The sequence below is a fragment of the Amia ocellicauda genome, chromosome 13 (assembly GCF_036373705.1).
Source record: "Amia ocellicauda isolate fAmiCal2 chromosome 13, fAmiCal2.hap1, whole genome shotgun sequence".
In the NCBI taxonomy this organism is placed as follows: domain Eukaryota; kingdom Metazoa; phylum Chordata; class Actinopteri; order Amiiformes; family Amiidae; genus Amia; species Amia ocellicauda.
In genome coordinates, this window is record NC_089862.1 from 35,010,962 (window position 1) to 35,026,009 (window position 15,048).

The following is a 15,048-nucleotide window of genomic DNA, read 5'->3' on the forward strand; positions in this document are numbered from 1 at the left end:
ACTGTTTTAGTAATGCAATGACGTATTAGGTTAACATGTTCAAGAGTTCATTGTGTAGATTGAAAATGATTTGAAGGCTTTCTTAGACATCCTTTAAACCCCAGTATGTTTACGTTCCATTCGTGGAAATAGGCGAACATCACATGTCATGTTAATGTACAAAAAGTGGTGTTTTCATTTATGTATCTTTCACTTTTCTGGGGAATGCCTTTCACTGTCCCCTGATCTTTTACAAAGCAGTGTCATTAACAAGCCTGTGTTTTCTCATTTAAGTTCAAATAAAAGGAATTAATTGATTGGACTGAGTTCAATGCATTGGTCTTTCAGCCCACTGTGAGCCCATTACCCTGGAGCTGTGCATGAACCTGCCCTACAATGTCACCAGATACCCCAACTACCTGGGCCACCAGACCCAGAAGGAGACGTCCATCAGCTGGGAGTCCTCGCTCTTCCCAGCTCTCGTCCAGACAAACTGCTACAAATACCTCATGTTTTTCGCTTGTACGATTCTCGTGCCAAAGTGTGACCCGGAAACCAATCAGAAAGTTCCCCCTTGCAGGTGAAAGACCGTAGACCATATTCTTCAGTTAAACACATATTAGTATTTTTTAAGAAAGTGTCCAATCGAGAGGAGGCCATTCACCCCATCGTGCTCATTTGGTGTCCATTAATAACTAAGTGATCCAAGGATCCTATCCAGTCTGTCCCTGCAGATCTGGAAAAGCTCCTCTGGTTTGATGTGGTCGATGCCTTTCATGATGTTGAAGACTTGGATCAAGTCCCCACGTAGTCTCCTCTGTTCCAGGGTGAAAAGGTTCAGGTCCTCAGTCTCTCAGTAGGACTTTCCCTTCAGACCTGGAATAAGTCTGGTTGCTCTCCTCTGAACTGCCTCTAGAGCAGCGATATCTTTCTTGAAGTGTGGAGCCCAGAACTGTCCACAGTATCCAGATGAGCTCTAACTAGTGCATTGTACAGTCTGAACATCACTGCCCTTGTTCTCAATTCTACACTTTTGACAATATACCCTAACATTGTGTTTGCCTTTTTTATTGCTTCCCCACATTGTTTGGATGGAGAAAGTGAGGAGTCCACATAGACTCCTAGGTCTTTCTCATGGGTTACTTCATCCAGTTCTATTCCTCCCATAGTGTAATTATAGTGGACATTTCTGTTACCTGCATGTATTACCTTGCACTTGTCCACATTGAATTTAATCTGCCAGGTGTCGGCCCAAAATTTAATATTATCTTAGTCCCTTTGAATAGCCTGTGCTGCTGAGATTGTATCTGCTGAGCCGCCTATTTGAGTATCATCTGCACATTTGAGTATCATTTGCAAATTCTGAACTCACTCAACTGAAGTATGCATATGCTTTGTAATGATGCAGCATGTTTCCCCCTCACTGATTAGTGAGCCCTCTGTGCATGGATATGAATATATATATATACACTCACCTAAAGGATTATTAGGAACACCTGTTCAATTTCTCATTAATGCAATTATCTAACCAACCAATCACATGACAGTTGCTTCAATGCATTTAGGGGTGTGGTCCTGGTCAAGACAATCTCCTGAACTCCAAACTGAATGTCTGAATGGGAAAGAAAGGTGATTTAAGCAATTTTGAGCGTGGCATGGTTGTTGGTGCCAGACGGGCCGGTCTGAGTATTTCACAATCTGTTCAGTTACTGGGATTTTCACGCACAACCATTTCTAGGGTTTACAAAGAATGGTGTGAAAAGGGAAAAACATCCAGTATGCGGCAGTCCTGTGGGCGAAAATGCCTTGTTGATGCTAGAGGTCAGAGGAGAATGGGCCGACTGATTCAAGCTGATAGAAGAGCAACTTTGACTGAAATAACCACTCGTTACAACCGAGGTATGCAGCAAAGCATTTGTGAAGCCACAACACATACAACCTTGAGGCGGATGGGCTACAACAGCAGAAGACCCCACCAGGTACCACTCATCTCCACTACAAATAGGAAAAAGAGGCTACAATTTGCACAAGCTCACCAAAATTGGACAGTTGAAGACTGGAAAAATGTTGCCTGGTCTGATGAGTCTCGATTTCTGTTGAGACATTCAGATGGTAGAGTCAGAATTTGGCGTAAACAGAATGAGAACATGGATCCATCATGCCTTGTTACCACTGTGCAGGCTGGTGGTGGTGGTGTAATGGTGTGGGGGATGTTTTCTTGGCACACTTTAGGCCCCTTAGTGCCAATTGGGCATCGTTTAAATGCCACGGCCTACCTGAGCATTGTTTCTGACCATGTCCATCCCTTTATGACCACCATGTACCCATCCTCTGATGGCTACTTCCAGCAGGATAATGCACCATGTCACAAAGATCGAATCATTTCAAATTGGTTTCTTGAACATGACAATGAGTTCACTGTACTAAACTGGCCCCCACAGTCACCAGATCTCAACCCAATAGAGCATCTTTGGGATGTGGTGGAACGGGAGCTTCGTGCCCTGGATGTGCATCCCACAAATCTCCATCAACTGCAAGATGCTATCCTATCAATATGGGCCAACATTGCTAAAGAATGCTTTCAGCACCTTGTTGAATCAATGCCACGTAGAATTAAGGCAGTTCTGAAGGCGAAAGGGGGTCAAACACAGTATTAGTATGGTGTTCCTAATAATCCTTTAGGTGAGTGTATATATATATATATATATATATATATATATATGGATACGTCTGCTTGTTCTGATTGCTCGAAACCAAAATCATATACACAGCTACAGTTATTGTAGCTTTTTGTCTTAGTATTTAAGGTTCTTCAATCATGTGTAGAATTCCTTATCATATAATATTGTGAAATGCCAATACATTTTGAACAGTGTCTAATAATATGTCTGTATTTGTAGGTCATTGTGTAAGAACTCCAAGGAGCGCTGTGAATCGGTGCTAGGGATTGTGGGATTGCAGTGGCCAGAGGACACAGACTGCAATCAGTTCCCAGAGGAGGGGCAAGAAAATGCAACTTGCCTGCTGCCGGACCAGGATGTCGATGGTTTGTGTTACCCTTTCACACAAACACACACATTCACCAAGTATTTCTCCTTTTAAGTTCTAGTTAAATTAATGTGAAATCAACGTGAAGGAACTCTTCAATGATAAAGATGATTTCTCTGATGATGGGGGAAAAAAGTGTTTACCAAGAGTTTTATAAATGTGGTTCATTGTGATATATTTCTTCCAGGATTCTTCTTCATTGTTTTTTGTTTTTTAAGATTTCTTCAAACATTATTTCTGCAAATAAATGTTTTTCTGGAATAAGACACGTTGGTTGCTATGAAACATTGCCACGCTTGCCCGGTCCATCAGCTCTCATGAGGATTAACTCATGACAGCGTCTTGTGAGCACTAACATTTCACAAGTTCCCGAGCGAGCTTATTGATGTGTGCTCCATAGTACCCAAGCGCTAAACACAATCTGTTAACCAAGCAGGAAATATGCGTGTTGCCAGGAAAGTTTGGAAAGAGACAGAAAAATCTAAAATATCTCAATCAGAGCAATATACAGAATGTGTTCATTATGTATTTGGGGGAGAACAGAGACCAGCAACCTTGGTAAATAAATAATCTTGATAAAGAGTAAAATAAAAGTTGTTTCAAATGCAGAGTTGTTGCTTTTACCTCCATTTGATCAAGTAGGAATGATTGGTATAGATCCTTTACATTGCTTCTTTGTGTCAGACATTCACACCATATTTTGTGTGGGTGTATGAAATCTAAATGTTGCCATGGCTCAAGCTATTAACAGGCAAGATTATTCTACACACACACACATATATACACACTGTATATACAGTTCAAATAGTACATTATGTCTTTGCATTTTGTAGATTGTTACCATTTTGAAAGGCTTTATGTAATGTAAAACCCTTTTTGAGATAAATATCAAAGTATTGTTGTCTTCAATTACAATTACTCTCATGCCCAGCAGAAAAGTGCAGTCAGGTATAGTTTGGTACTTGTTTTCATCTTAGCTTTTGCCATTAACACACTATAGTATGACATCACACAGGTGATTTTGTAACTTTACAAAAAATGTATGTGCATTAACTTTCAGTTTCCAGAATCAAGGCTCTTGTAAACTAATATCAGTATAAGTACAGGAGATGTAGATAACTTCTGTCTTAAGATCTGGAAACGCGATGCTGATAATAATCCACTGTTTGAAGCAGGAGTCTGCGTGATTTCTTGGCACAAACTGTGTGGAACACAAATATGTGTGTCTTGGCGCATTTATCCATTAATTACAATTGACTTCTGCATCTGGCATTTTAATCAGACCTGGCTTTTATTTGTAATCAGTTCTTTCATCGTTACAAAACCCTTTTTCTCCGCAAGCACATACATTCAAACGTGACGTTCTCTCCAGGCTTCATGTAACCCGTCTGCTTTTATCGTGGACAGAGTGCTCCCCAAGCCACTTCAAGTGTAACTCGGGCAGGTGCGTCCTGGCCTCGAAGAGGTGCGACGGCCACCGAGACTGCGATGATGACAGCGACGAGGAAAACTGTGGTGAGTGTTGAGGTCCTCAGGTTCAAACAGGCCCGTCTGACCAACCCTGAGTTTTTCTCCTTAGATGCTAGAGATCCTCAGGAAAAGAGGAAGCTGATTCATAGTAAAATACTAGTAACTGGGTCAGATAGTGTTGTCGTATAGCAGTTAACTAATAATAAACCTTTTTTATTGCCATTTGTAAACTCTATTTAATCAATTACACTTTTACTGGATTTAAATTCCAGTTCTATTCCACCTGGAGGTACAAATCAACTTGTTTTTATGGTAATGAGGGCATCAAGCGAGTCTGACATTTATCAAGAAGGGTTCTATCTGAAATGTAATTAAGAAATCTTACTGTATTAATTGATATAGTACACAATATTCTAATTGACAATCATTACAATCCTCTGAACATTAAATCAATATTGTAATCTGAACTATAAGTAAACAGTTATGAACTATTAACGGTAATGCATCAGTCCATGACAAAGTGGAAGTGAATCAAAACCCAGCCCTAGCTGAGAATTTGACTCAGACAGAAGACAGTTACATTTCGTGAATTTAATTTATTGCAGGGGTACAGAGATTTACAGTTTACTTACAAGCCCCGTAATAAATTGCCAGAATGTCTTCGAAAGAGGCACAAATCATCTTCGAAGAGAAACGTCTTAAGACAGACATGTTCTAGACATTAGTCACGAATTGAATTGACCCAGACTAATAATATTACCAGAGAACATCTGGTTGCCCTTTGAATACTAAATGCCTGCTTAGAAACGTTGCCATGCAGGACAGTGGCTGATTTGTGTGTTTGTTTATGAACGAGTGCCATTGACTAGGGGGTCAAAGTCACAAATCTGTAACCCCAGAAAAGCATGTTGGAAAGTTGAGATTGGAGGTAAGGAACATTTGATATAAGGAAGCAAAATAATAGATTATATTTCTTAGCAGATGCCCTTATCCAGGGTGACTTACAGTTGTTACAATTTATCACATTATGTTTACATACAATTACCCATTTATACAGCTGTGTTTTTACTGGAGCAGTCTAGGTACAGTATCTTGCTCAAGGGTACAGCAACACTGTCCCCCGCCTGGGATTTGAACCCACGACCCTCCACTCTTGTGAGCAGTTAGTCATTGCCTCACAAACAAGTTGTAAGAAAACCGCATCCCACTGTACTTAATCCCCGACCTCTCTGTCTCCAGGTTGTAAGGAGCGCGGCCTGTGGGAATGCCCGTCGGACAAAGGCTGCATCAAACACACAATGATCTGTGATGGATTTCCTGACTGCTTGGGCCTGGAGGATGAGCAGAATTGCTGTAAGTGGCGTTGGTCACCCGGGAGCCGCGTCGGAGAATTCACACGCTGTCTCAGATGAGAAACTCCGGCTCTGTTGGGCCCTGTGTTAATAATGCAGGGAAACATTAAAACCTCTCCTGCTCAGCCCTGTGCCTGGTGTGAGAGGGGCATGTGAGCAGAAAACATTCAGACAAAACTATTTTTTTTTAATAAATTAAATAATAATTTTACCATACCTACAACTGTAGCAGTGTTGACTGGGATTGTTATTTCCTCTTGGTTATCATTATGAATGTGACCTTTTTTCAGCCAAATGCATAGACAACGAGCTCCCGTGCAACAACCACGAGTGTGTGCATCGCACGCTGTGGTGCGACGGGAAGAAGGACTGCTCCGACAGCTCGGACGAGTGGGACTGTGGTAAGTCCTTATTTATTTAGAGATGTCACTGTATCCAACGCACAAGTTGTTACAAGTAGGGAAAACCGGCTCCTGGTTGATTCGAACTGAGAGTTATGCAGGTTGGGAAGCTGCTGCGTTGCGGTCATTAGTTTAATTGAGTAGACTGCAGGAAAGAAGCACACTTTCCACCAGCTGTCTCCAACCATGGTCCCAGTGGACCCCGACACAGCAGGGTTTGTAGAGACTTGGATCCTGGAAGCATCTCATTGTATTCAATTAAGTGGGTGATTTGGTAAATTTTGTCATTTAAAGATAATTTGGAACATTCGGCTGAACACCCTTCAGCTCCTGGGGACTTCTTTTGTTTGACTTAATTTATCAACAACCAACCGGTTTTCCCATTTAATTTTAAATTGGTGATTTAGGGTGACCTATAAAGCTGACTGGGCTGAGGGCTCTGCAGGACCCAGGTTGGAGGTCTACTGGCCAGTTTCCCAGCTCACCTGGCACAAAAGCCAAAGCTTTCTCAGCCTGTTGGCATTTAAGTTTATACCTCTTCTGGAAAACGATATGCATTTTAAGATAACCCTAAGGCACTATCCTATGGCTGCACAAAACAGTATTAACACAGATAAAGAAAAAAAGTTGACATCAGTAAATAAACAAAACAAATGAATAAATCCCGTACTAAATTAAAGGAATAGGTTATATCCAGGCTCACACTGAAAACTTCCTTGTAACCTGTTACTGCTGCCCACAGTGTCTCTGTCCAAGACGAATTCCTCCCTGCTGATGGTTCACAAAACAGCCTCCGAGTACCAGGTGTGTGCAGATGACTGGCATCACGAACTGAACCAGCTGGCCTGCAAGCAGATGGGTTTAGGGTAAGGTCAGTAGCTAATAGAAGAAACTGAGAACTGCCAGCTCAGGCGGTGTTGTGTACAGGAAGGCCTTGAGTCAGTCTGCCGCACCAAAACACGGTCGATTTATCTTCCGACTCGTTGCCAATGTGCCACATAACTGAGGTATTAATGTGAGATTAAAGAGGTTAACTGTAGATAACATTAGATTCTCACAGGAGTGATGAGAGCTGTATCATTTTGGAAGAATCAGACTGCCACGATTTCCTGTCAGAGAGCAAGTGGGTTTTGAATAACATGAGTTATTATAACAAGATTTGCCTCTTGTTTGGACTGTACACAAATAGATATGGAACAGGTTTGCCATATTAATATATATTTTGTATACAAAGAAAACCACAGGGCAAAAAATTAACAGCAGAAAGAAACATTTCAATTCCTACACCCCGTGTTCTTCGCGACTCTTTGTTTAATTGTCGTCTTCGTCTCATTATTGTTAAACACTGCCGTCATTGTTTCCGTAATGATTCATCGAGCTTGAGAGCGAGGAGCGGAAGTCTAACAATACTTCACAGTCCATCATCCGCCACATGTCCGCCACCGTGCGTCACAACGTGTGCGTCACCACACTTCCCCTGCATGGGGTTCGAGACATTGTCAGAAAAAGCTGCTAAAAAGTGATAATATAGATAGAAACATCAAAATAATAACACAGAGGATGAAGAAGCTCAGGACAGGAGACTCTTTTGGAAGCAAAGGATTTAACATGTCCACGGTTTGGGTTCATGGGGGTGTTCTGTTTCGATGTGTTTAAGAGGGGCATTAGGTTTATTTTGGATTTGTAGGTACATTTTAAAATCGTATTTTCTTCCTTCTGCGTTATCTGACCCTTGTTTGTGCCTCATGCGTTGCGCAGGGAGCCAGCCGTGGTAGACATGGTGCCAGAGCAGCACGGGCAGCACGGGCGCAGGAGGTGGTTACACCTGCACCCCGACTGGAGGCGCAGGAACGGGTCCGCCCTGCAGGGGCTGCTGGAGAAGAGAGGGTAAGAGCGGCCTGGGCATGGCGAGGTGCAGAGGGGGATCTGCACACTTATATCACTTCTATCACCAGTGGTTCGATAACCGTAACTAAAAATATCAGTGTCCGGCTTATAACCATAACAAGGAAATCCGACGCTGCTTCATCCTGTCTGTCTTCAAATTCCAGCTACACTTTCAAAAGAGGGCTTACCTGTATTGTCTCAACACCTGTTGTGTCATTGTCTGGAACTTAATGCTCACCACTCACTCAGTTGCATTTTGCCTGCTTACCACTAGGTGTCAGAAACATTTAATGCAAGCACTGGGATATAAAGCACAGGCAGTTTCAGGAGGAGTGATAGACTGCAGCTGAAACTCTGTGGAAACTAACTGTAACATTTTCCATCTTTATAATCTCTTTCTTATTATCATCCAGACATAGCTGTCACAGCCGACGAAAGGTGTCTCTTCAGTGTGTTAAAGAAGGTAGGTAGTAAGATCGAACAATATTATTATTGGTGGATTATTTGCACATACAATTCGGCATGCTCTGTGGGAGTTTTTTGTGAGGAAAGCTGTACGTCATTGAATCGTCATTCCCTGTAAAACAGTCAGAGATGGCAAAGTGTGTGAGGAGGTTGAATGAAATGCTGAAACAATCCCAGCTCTTGCTGACCTGTGTCTTGTCCGACAGACTGTGGGCGCCGGCCTGCAGCCCGCATGTCGAAGCGGATCCTGGGCGGCCGGACGAGTCGGCCCGGTCGCTGGCCCTGGCAGTGCTCCCTGCAGAGCGACCCCAGCGGGCACATCTGTGGCTGTGTGCTGATCGGCAGGAAGTGGGTGCTGACGGTGGCGCACTGCTTTGAGGGGTGAGTGATTGCCTTTCATTGCACCATTGCGCAGTGCCCTGCCCCAAACAGTTCCCAATTTTACCCCCTTGTCCTCCGGGGTGTAAATATATAAGTCATGTGCTTGATTGGGTGCAACAGGCCCTGCTCGATGCACAACACCTCGTTCCGAGATATGGATGTGAGGGTGTGCGCTCCATTTTGAGCTTCGTGTTTTGTCACAATATTGCATTTATGTCGAGGTTCAATAGTTACAATTTTGGGGGTTGTAATTCTGGACTGATCTGGAATTGGTTTTAAGGAAAAGTAACCTTGTTTACTGTACTGACAAGCTGTCTTTCTTCTTCTCCGTACATCTGCTCTGAAAATGAAGTCTGCGAGGTTCTTTTATCTCTTTAACAATTAACCAGTCACTCAAATGAACACATAATACCATTATTATAAATAGTATCTACTGAGGCAACACTTTTGAAAACACATTTGCATTTTAAACACAGAATGTTTAATGGGAATGTACAAATGTAAATAGCTTTGGATGATTTTACAAAAATGCAGAGCACAAATATGTCATAAGTCAAACCAGAGGAGCTTTTCCAGATCAGCAGGGACACACGCACCCGGGGACACAAATGGAAATTGGGCTTCAAGGCATTCAAGACAGAAAACAGGAGACACTTCTTCACACAGAGAGGCGTCACAATCTGAACAAACTCCCCAGCGATGTGGCTGAAGAGACAATTTGGGAACATTCAAAAACAGACTGGATAGGATCCTTGATCACTTAGTTATTAATGGACACCAACAAGCATCAATTATCATTATTTCAAAATATATAATTTAATAGCATTGTACTCCTATACCTGAATATTTATTTGTGTGTTTCTGTGTTTGTTTTTCATGCCCAGGCGTGAGGATGCAGATGTGTGGAAAGTAGTGTTTGGCATCAACAACCTGGACCACTCGTCTCCGTTCATGCAGACCAGGAGGGTGACCCGTATCATCGTGCACCCCCGCTACAACAGGGCCGTGGTGGACTATGACATCAGCATCGTGGAGCTGGACAGCGAGGTCAACGTGACGAGCTACGTCCGGCCAGTGTGTTTACCTCACCGGGTCCAGCCCCCTCAGCCGGACACCTACTGCTATATCACTGGCTGGGGGCACATGGGCAACAGAAGTACGCTTCCATTTAGCCACGTCCGAGTTAAAGAACCCCTCTCTTGCCTGTTTTTTGACTAAAGCAGCTTCATGACGTGAATGCGTTCTCCATTTTGTTTTTCAGTGCCATTCAAGCTGCAAGAAGGGGAGGTGAGGATCATCTCCATGGATCAATGTCAGTCTTACTTCGATATGAAAACCATCACGTCTCGGATGCTGTGTGCTGGATACGAGTCCGGCACAGTCGATTCCTGCATGGTGAGAATTGGACACTTGCTGTGTGAAGTATTTTGTACCCGGTGGGCAGTGTGGTCATAGTATTTTTGAAGTTTTAATGATTTTCATTTATATTCTTTAGGACCCTTTTAAAGTCACTCCTGTTAATATTCATACACACTGAGAAAATGTCTTAAATACACAAAGACAGGAGATAATAGTTTTAGAAGGAATCCAATTAGCATTAAGTTAACAGTCTTCTGCCCAGGCTCTTGTTGCAGCCTTTGTTTGCATGTCACATGTCAAAACATAATCTAAAAACTGTTTGAAAGGTCAGTAATTGCAAGTCTGTGTAAACTCCTCATAAAATAATGTGACAGAGATCAGGCAACACAGAGGATTGTTTTTGTATCTGCCTAACATTGTGGACCATGGCTCAATAAGCTATGTAGACACTAAGGCGAAATCTATACATTTGAATGATTGCACACATACATTTACATTTACATATACATTTTAAGGCTGGGGATATTACTAATCCAGGGCTTTGCAGAATCATTACAACCCCCAACTTCAAGATAATTATTTTTGTATTACTTTAATATACTACACACGAGGAGATAAGATGGACAACATTTTAAGGGTCTAGTGTTGGTCGTCGTTATATAACAGGTATAATTATGGATGAAAACATTTCAGCCTTTCGTGCCAACCCATAAACCCATAAAGATAAATGAGCAGAACTTTAGATTCCATTACACCACAATGTGCCAACATACTTCACAGAAAAGTGTGTGGTTTGGGCCTTCAATTACCATCACTTCAGACCTTTTTGCAGAAGTGAAGGGAGTAGGTACATCTGACAGCTCTCGAGGCCAGCTAATACACGCTTCTCTCGCCCGTCCCTATCTTGCAGGGTGACAGTGGGGGCCCTCTGGTGTGTCAGGAGCCGGACGGACGCTGGAGTTTGTACGGGCTCACATCTTGGGGATCAGTATGTTTTTCCAAAGTCCTGGGACCAGGTGTCTACAGCAACGTGACCCATTTCGTGGACTGGATCGAGAGACAGATATATCTGCACACGTTTTTCCTCAATTAGCACAACTGGCAGGGGACGGTGATTTGACAAGAGGTTAAAATGCTTCAGTGGTTAAAGGAAGGCATAAACAGACGAACGATCTTTGCCTCCTTCAAAGAAACCAAGACAGACTCCTGGAGGAGAGGTAGGATTGTGCCAGTGGAGGAGGGGGCTCCACTGCAGCCTCCCGTTTGGGAAGTTGGGGATTTTTCTGATCATTTTCACTGTGTTTGATGACCATTCCAAGGAGGACCACTCATCAGGCTGTGAGCCTTGTGGACAGGGGTGATTGTCATCCTGTTACTTCTTAATTTATATTGCTTTGTTCGTATGGACAAACATGTTACCTAACAAATCATAATCGTATATCTTATATACACTTTACAGTACACGGATACGGAAAACCATTTCCTGATGTATACAATTTCCCTTTCTGTAGTAGAGAATAGAAGCTGAATTTGAATCAGGACAGCTGTGCTTTTAACAGAAAGGTTATATAGGACTCATGATCCAGTAGGTAGCATTAAATCATTTGAACTGTACGTTTAAAACACCAGGTCTTGCCCCGGACACGGTCACCGAGATGACCTCTTCATCAGAGGGTCGGAAAGTCACAGACTAGTTTGGAAGAAGAACATATTCTGTAGGATAGAAAGTCCCCGACGATGGGACGGGACAAAGCATATCTTACCTCTAGGGCCAGAATACATTGTGCTAATGTGAATAGCTCCTATTGTAGGTAGGCACACATCAGTAGATACACAGACAGTTCTAGTGAGCTCTGCCATCACGTGGTTATGCTAGCGATTCATGGAGTAGATCTGCTACAAGTGATTTGAGTGTGATTATTGCATTCATTTACCATGCTGCTGTGCCCTGAACTTGTGCAATGGTTTAGAGTTAAGGTCGAACAGATAGATCATGTAATAACAGCAACAAAACACTTAAAGCAAATAGGGATTTCTTCTTGATGCCTGTGACATAAACAGCGAGGTTCAGATTAACTGATCGCACGGACCTCTATTGATGATATGTATCGGGAGTGTGTTGTTCACAGTGAGCGGCGTTGGTTAACAGTGCGTTTGACATCAAGACCACAGGATGTCCCACAATGCTTTATATGTGTACGAGGCCACTTCACAGAACCCCGTTCAGTCTGTCATGGTCAGCTCAGCATAACTTTTTAAAAAGAGACACTCTCATCACACTGAAGGTGGCAAAAGCTGAACTACTGTTCGCCTGGTACTTTCATCTTGTTTGTAAGTCTATAAGCACTTGCAACTTGAATTGCACTTGTATGCTCATTTAAACACTAGAGACCAGCGTCAAAGTGACTTGCTAATAACCAGCCTTTTTATAAACTTATGATAGGCAAGGTTTTACTATTTCGTGCACAAGTGAAGACTGTTATATTATTGCAGGGAAATGGCTGCTGACTGAAACATAAGCCCAAGTGGCTCTGTAATTCAGCACACTGTCGGTGCAAGCTTTCCTTTTATAACGTACAGTACGTCTCTTTTAAAGAAATCTAGCTATCTACAGTATAATACAGCTGATATAAATCTCCAAGTACACTAATCGTTATTAATGTCCAAAACTCTCAACTGAGCCTCATCTTCTCAGTTACAGAAGCTAGACTAGAGAAACCTAAACATATTGTAAATATATATACATATATAATTACAAGGAGCACATAGACAATTTATTTCTTAGTTGTAAAAATGTATAGATGGAGTAGTAGCACCAGAAGCTTTTTTTACAAGTGTAAACAATGAAGCTTTCAGAACTTTTACATTTTATTTTTTATTTTGTACGTCTGTCCGCTAACCCGCTAGCAATTCACTCTGAATGTTTCTTGTCAAGGAAGATTCACCCAAAAATGAATAGCAAACAGTATCTATTATGTATTCACTTTACAGTTTGTCTCAAAAGAGTTTGTGTTCAAGGCTTATAAGGTGATGTAATGGTAAATGTAAACTGTGGGGACAGTATACTGTTTATACTGGACAGAGTTTCGCTGCTATTAAAAGCAAAAACACAATTACACTTTATGTACTGAGAGAAATTCGGTCAGTACGTGAATAGGGGGCAACACTGGAACTTGTCATAGCAGTGTAATATAATAATGCAGATGAATATATCAAAACCACAACATTATGAATCGAGAGACAGTGTGATGTCTGTGGCTTACGAGACAATGCCATTGTCGAGTTGAAATACTTGCTCTGTATCTCTGCTTTGTTCAACCTTAACATCGTACTTTTAATGGTTGACAGTTAGACTACATGGGACTCAACCTACACGATGATGACTGTGGATTTGCATTACCAGTAACTGTCAAAGTTAAAGAAAGTATTAAGATTATAATCACATAGCTTTTGTGTCTGTGTTTGACACATATTTTTTATACAATTACAACAAAGCTACATGTATCATATACACCAAGTAACTGAATGACTGATGCCAAAGCCTGTTTTTGTGCATACTCTTTTTGTAGGTTTTTGTTTATATGGAAATCTCATACTGTGAGCGATAACTATTGTTGATGTCAGTGACTGTGTGTGTCTGCGTATGTGTATATAACTCTATATCTATCTGTCTTCCCCTCTTTCTCTCTCTGTATCTCTATAGATATATACATACATTTCTGCTTCAGTGTTTTAATGTAACATTCCATGTAAAGAATTCTTGTTTGTAATTTTTTTAAGTATTTTTCTACTGCTTTTCTATGTGCACACATGATTATACTGTATTGGCTCACAAACATGACTTTGGTAGTTTTACACTTCGTTATGGTTTCAATTATAATTGAAAAACCATAAGAAGAAAGACATGTCACATGTGAAAACAAGTATATTATATGGCACACATACCAAACGTGTCTCTCTCGGACAGGTTTTGGTATGCCTCTAATGTGAAGGACAATTGATTTTGTCAACAATGTGTGTCTCCAAAGCAAATTTAAGTTGGACACACAAAAAATATGTTTATGAAGCAAAGAAAAAACATGTAAACAATACAAAATAAATAAGGTAATTGAGGAAATCTGCCTGTGTCACAGCACTAGTAACCAAGGTGGTGTGATTCTCATGTCACCCTCACTGGGAATATTAGGAATACACTTTTTTATAGCAAGACTCCACTGCCAGACTTTTGAAGCAGTTTTCTTCAGAGCACCCTTTAAACTGTGTTTTTGAAATATCTGGAAATAAAAATAAATAATTCAATACAATTGGTACTACACAAGGTATCGAAGCCTCCCTGGCAATGCTGACACTGTTATTTCAATGAATAGCTGTCTTTGAAACACCACTTTTCTCTCTTCTGCCAAGAAATAAAATAATAATATTACAAGTACAGCTGTTATATTTGTAAATACTCTTGTTGTAATACATGCACAACATAGCTGGCAAAGATGCTGGATTGAAGACAGTCATCTTTCTTTTTGATCATTCTTCGTGGCTCACACTTTAACCCAGAGGAAAAGGGACATTCTCCATTGAGGTGAGATAAAATGTGTGTGGGAGGTGGTTGTGTGTTGGGGCGTGGGGGGTGTACTCTACAAAAAATCACCAGATGAAGATAGTGAATAATAGTGAACAATATACAGTGAGGGAAAAAAGTATTTGACCCC

General features: G+C 41.5%; 1 protein-coding gene across 2 annotated transcripts in view; it reads left to right on the forward strand.

The window, feature by feature from the left end:
* The window catches only part of corin (corin, serine peptidase), a 41,300-nt gene extending 26,529 nt beyond the window's left edge, over positions 1 to 14,771 (forward strand). For both annotated transcript variants that reach the window (XM_066720730.1, XM_066720731.1), the window contains exons 11-22: positions 328 to 559; positions 2,880 to 3,025; positions 4,435 to 4,542; positions 5,737 to 5,850; positions 6,140 to 6,250; positions 6,993 to 7,116; positions 8,009 to 8,137; positions 8,551 to 8,600; positions 8,809 to 8,983; positions 9,868 to 10,139; positions 10,245 to 10,378; positions 11,253 to 14,771. In XM_066720730.1, coding sequence (XP_066576827.1) covers positions 328 to 559; positions 2,880 to 3,025; positions 4,435 to 4,542; positions 5,737 to 5,850; positions 6,140 to 6,250; positions 6,993 to 7,116; positions 8,009 to 8,137; positions 8,551 to 8,600; positions 8,809 to 8,983; positions 9,868 to 10,139; positions 10,245 to 10,378; positions 11,253 to 11,435 — 1,778 coding nt within the window. In that variant the 3' untranslated portion in view covers positions 11,436 to 14,771. The remainder of the gene's footprint in view (positions 1 to 327; positions 560 to 2,879; positions 3,026 to 4,434; positions 4,543 to 5,736; positions 5,851 to 6,139; positions 6,251 to 6,992; positions 7,117 to 8,008; positions 8,138 to 8,550; positions 8,601 to 8,808; positions 8,984 to 9,867; positions 10,140 to 10,244; positions 10,379 to 11,252) is intronic.
* Positions 14,772 to 15,048: the final 277 nt, after the last annotated feature.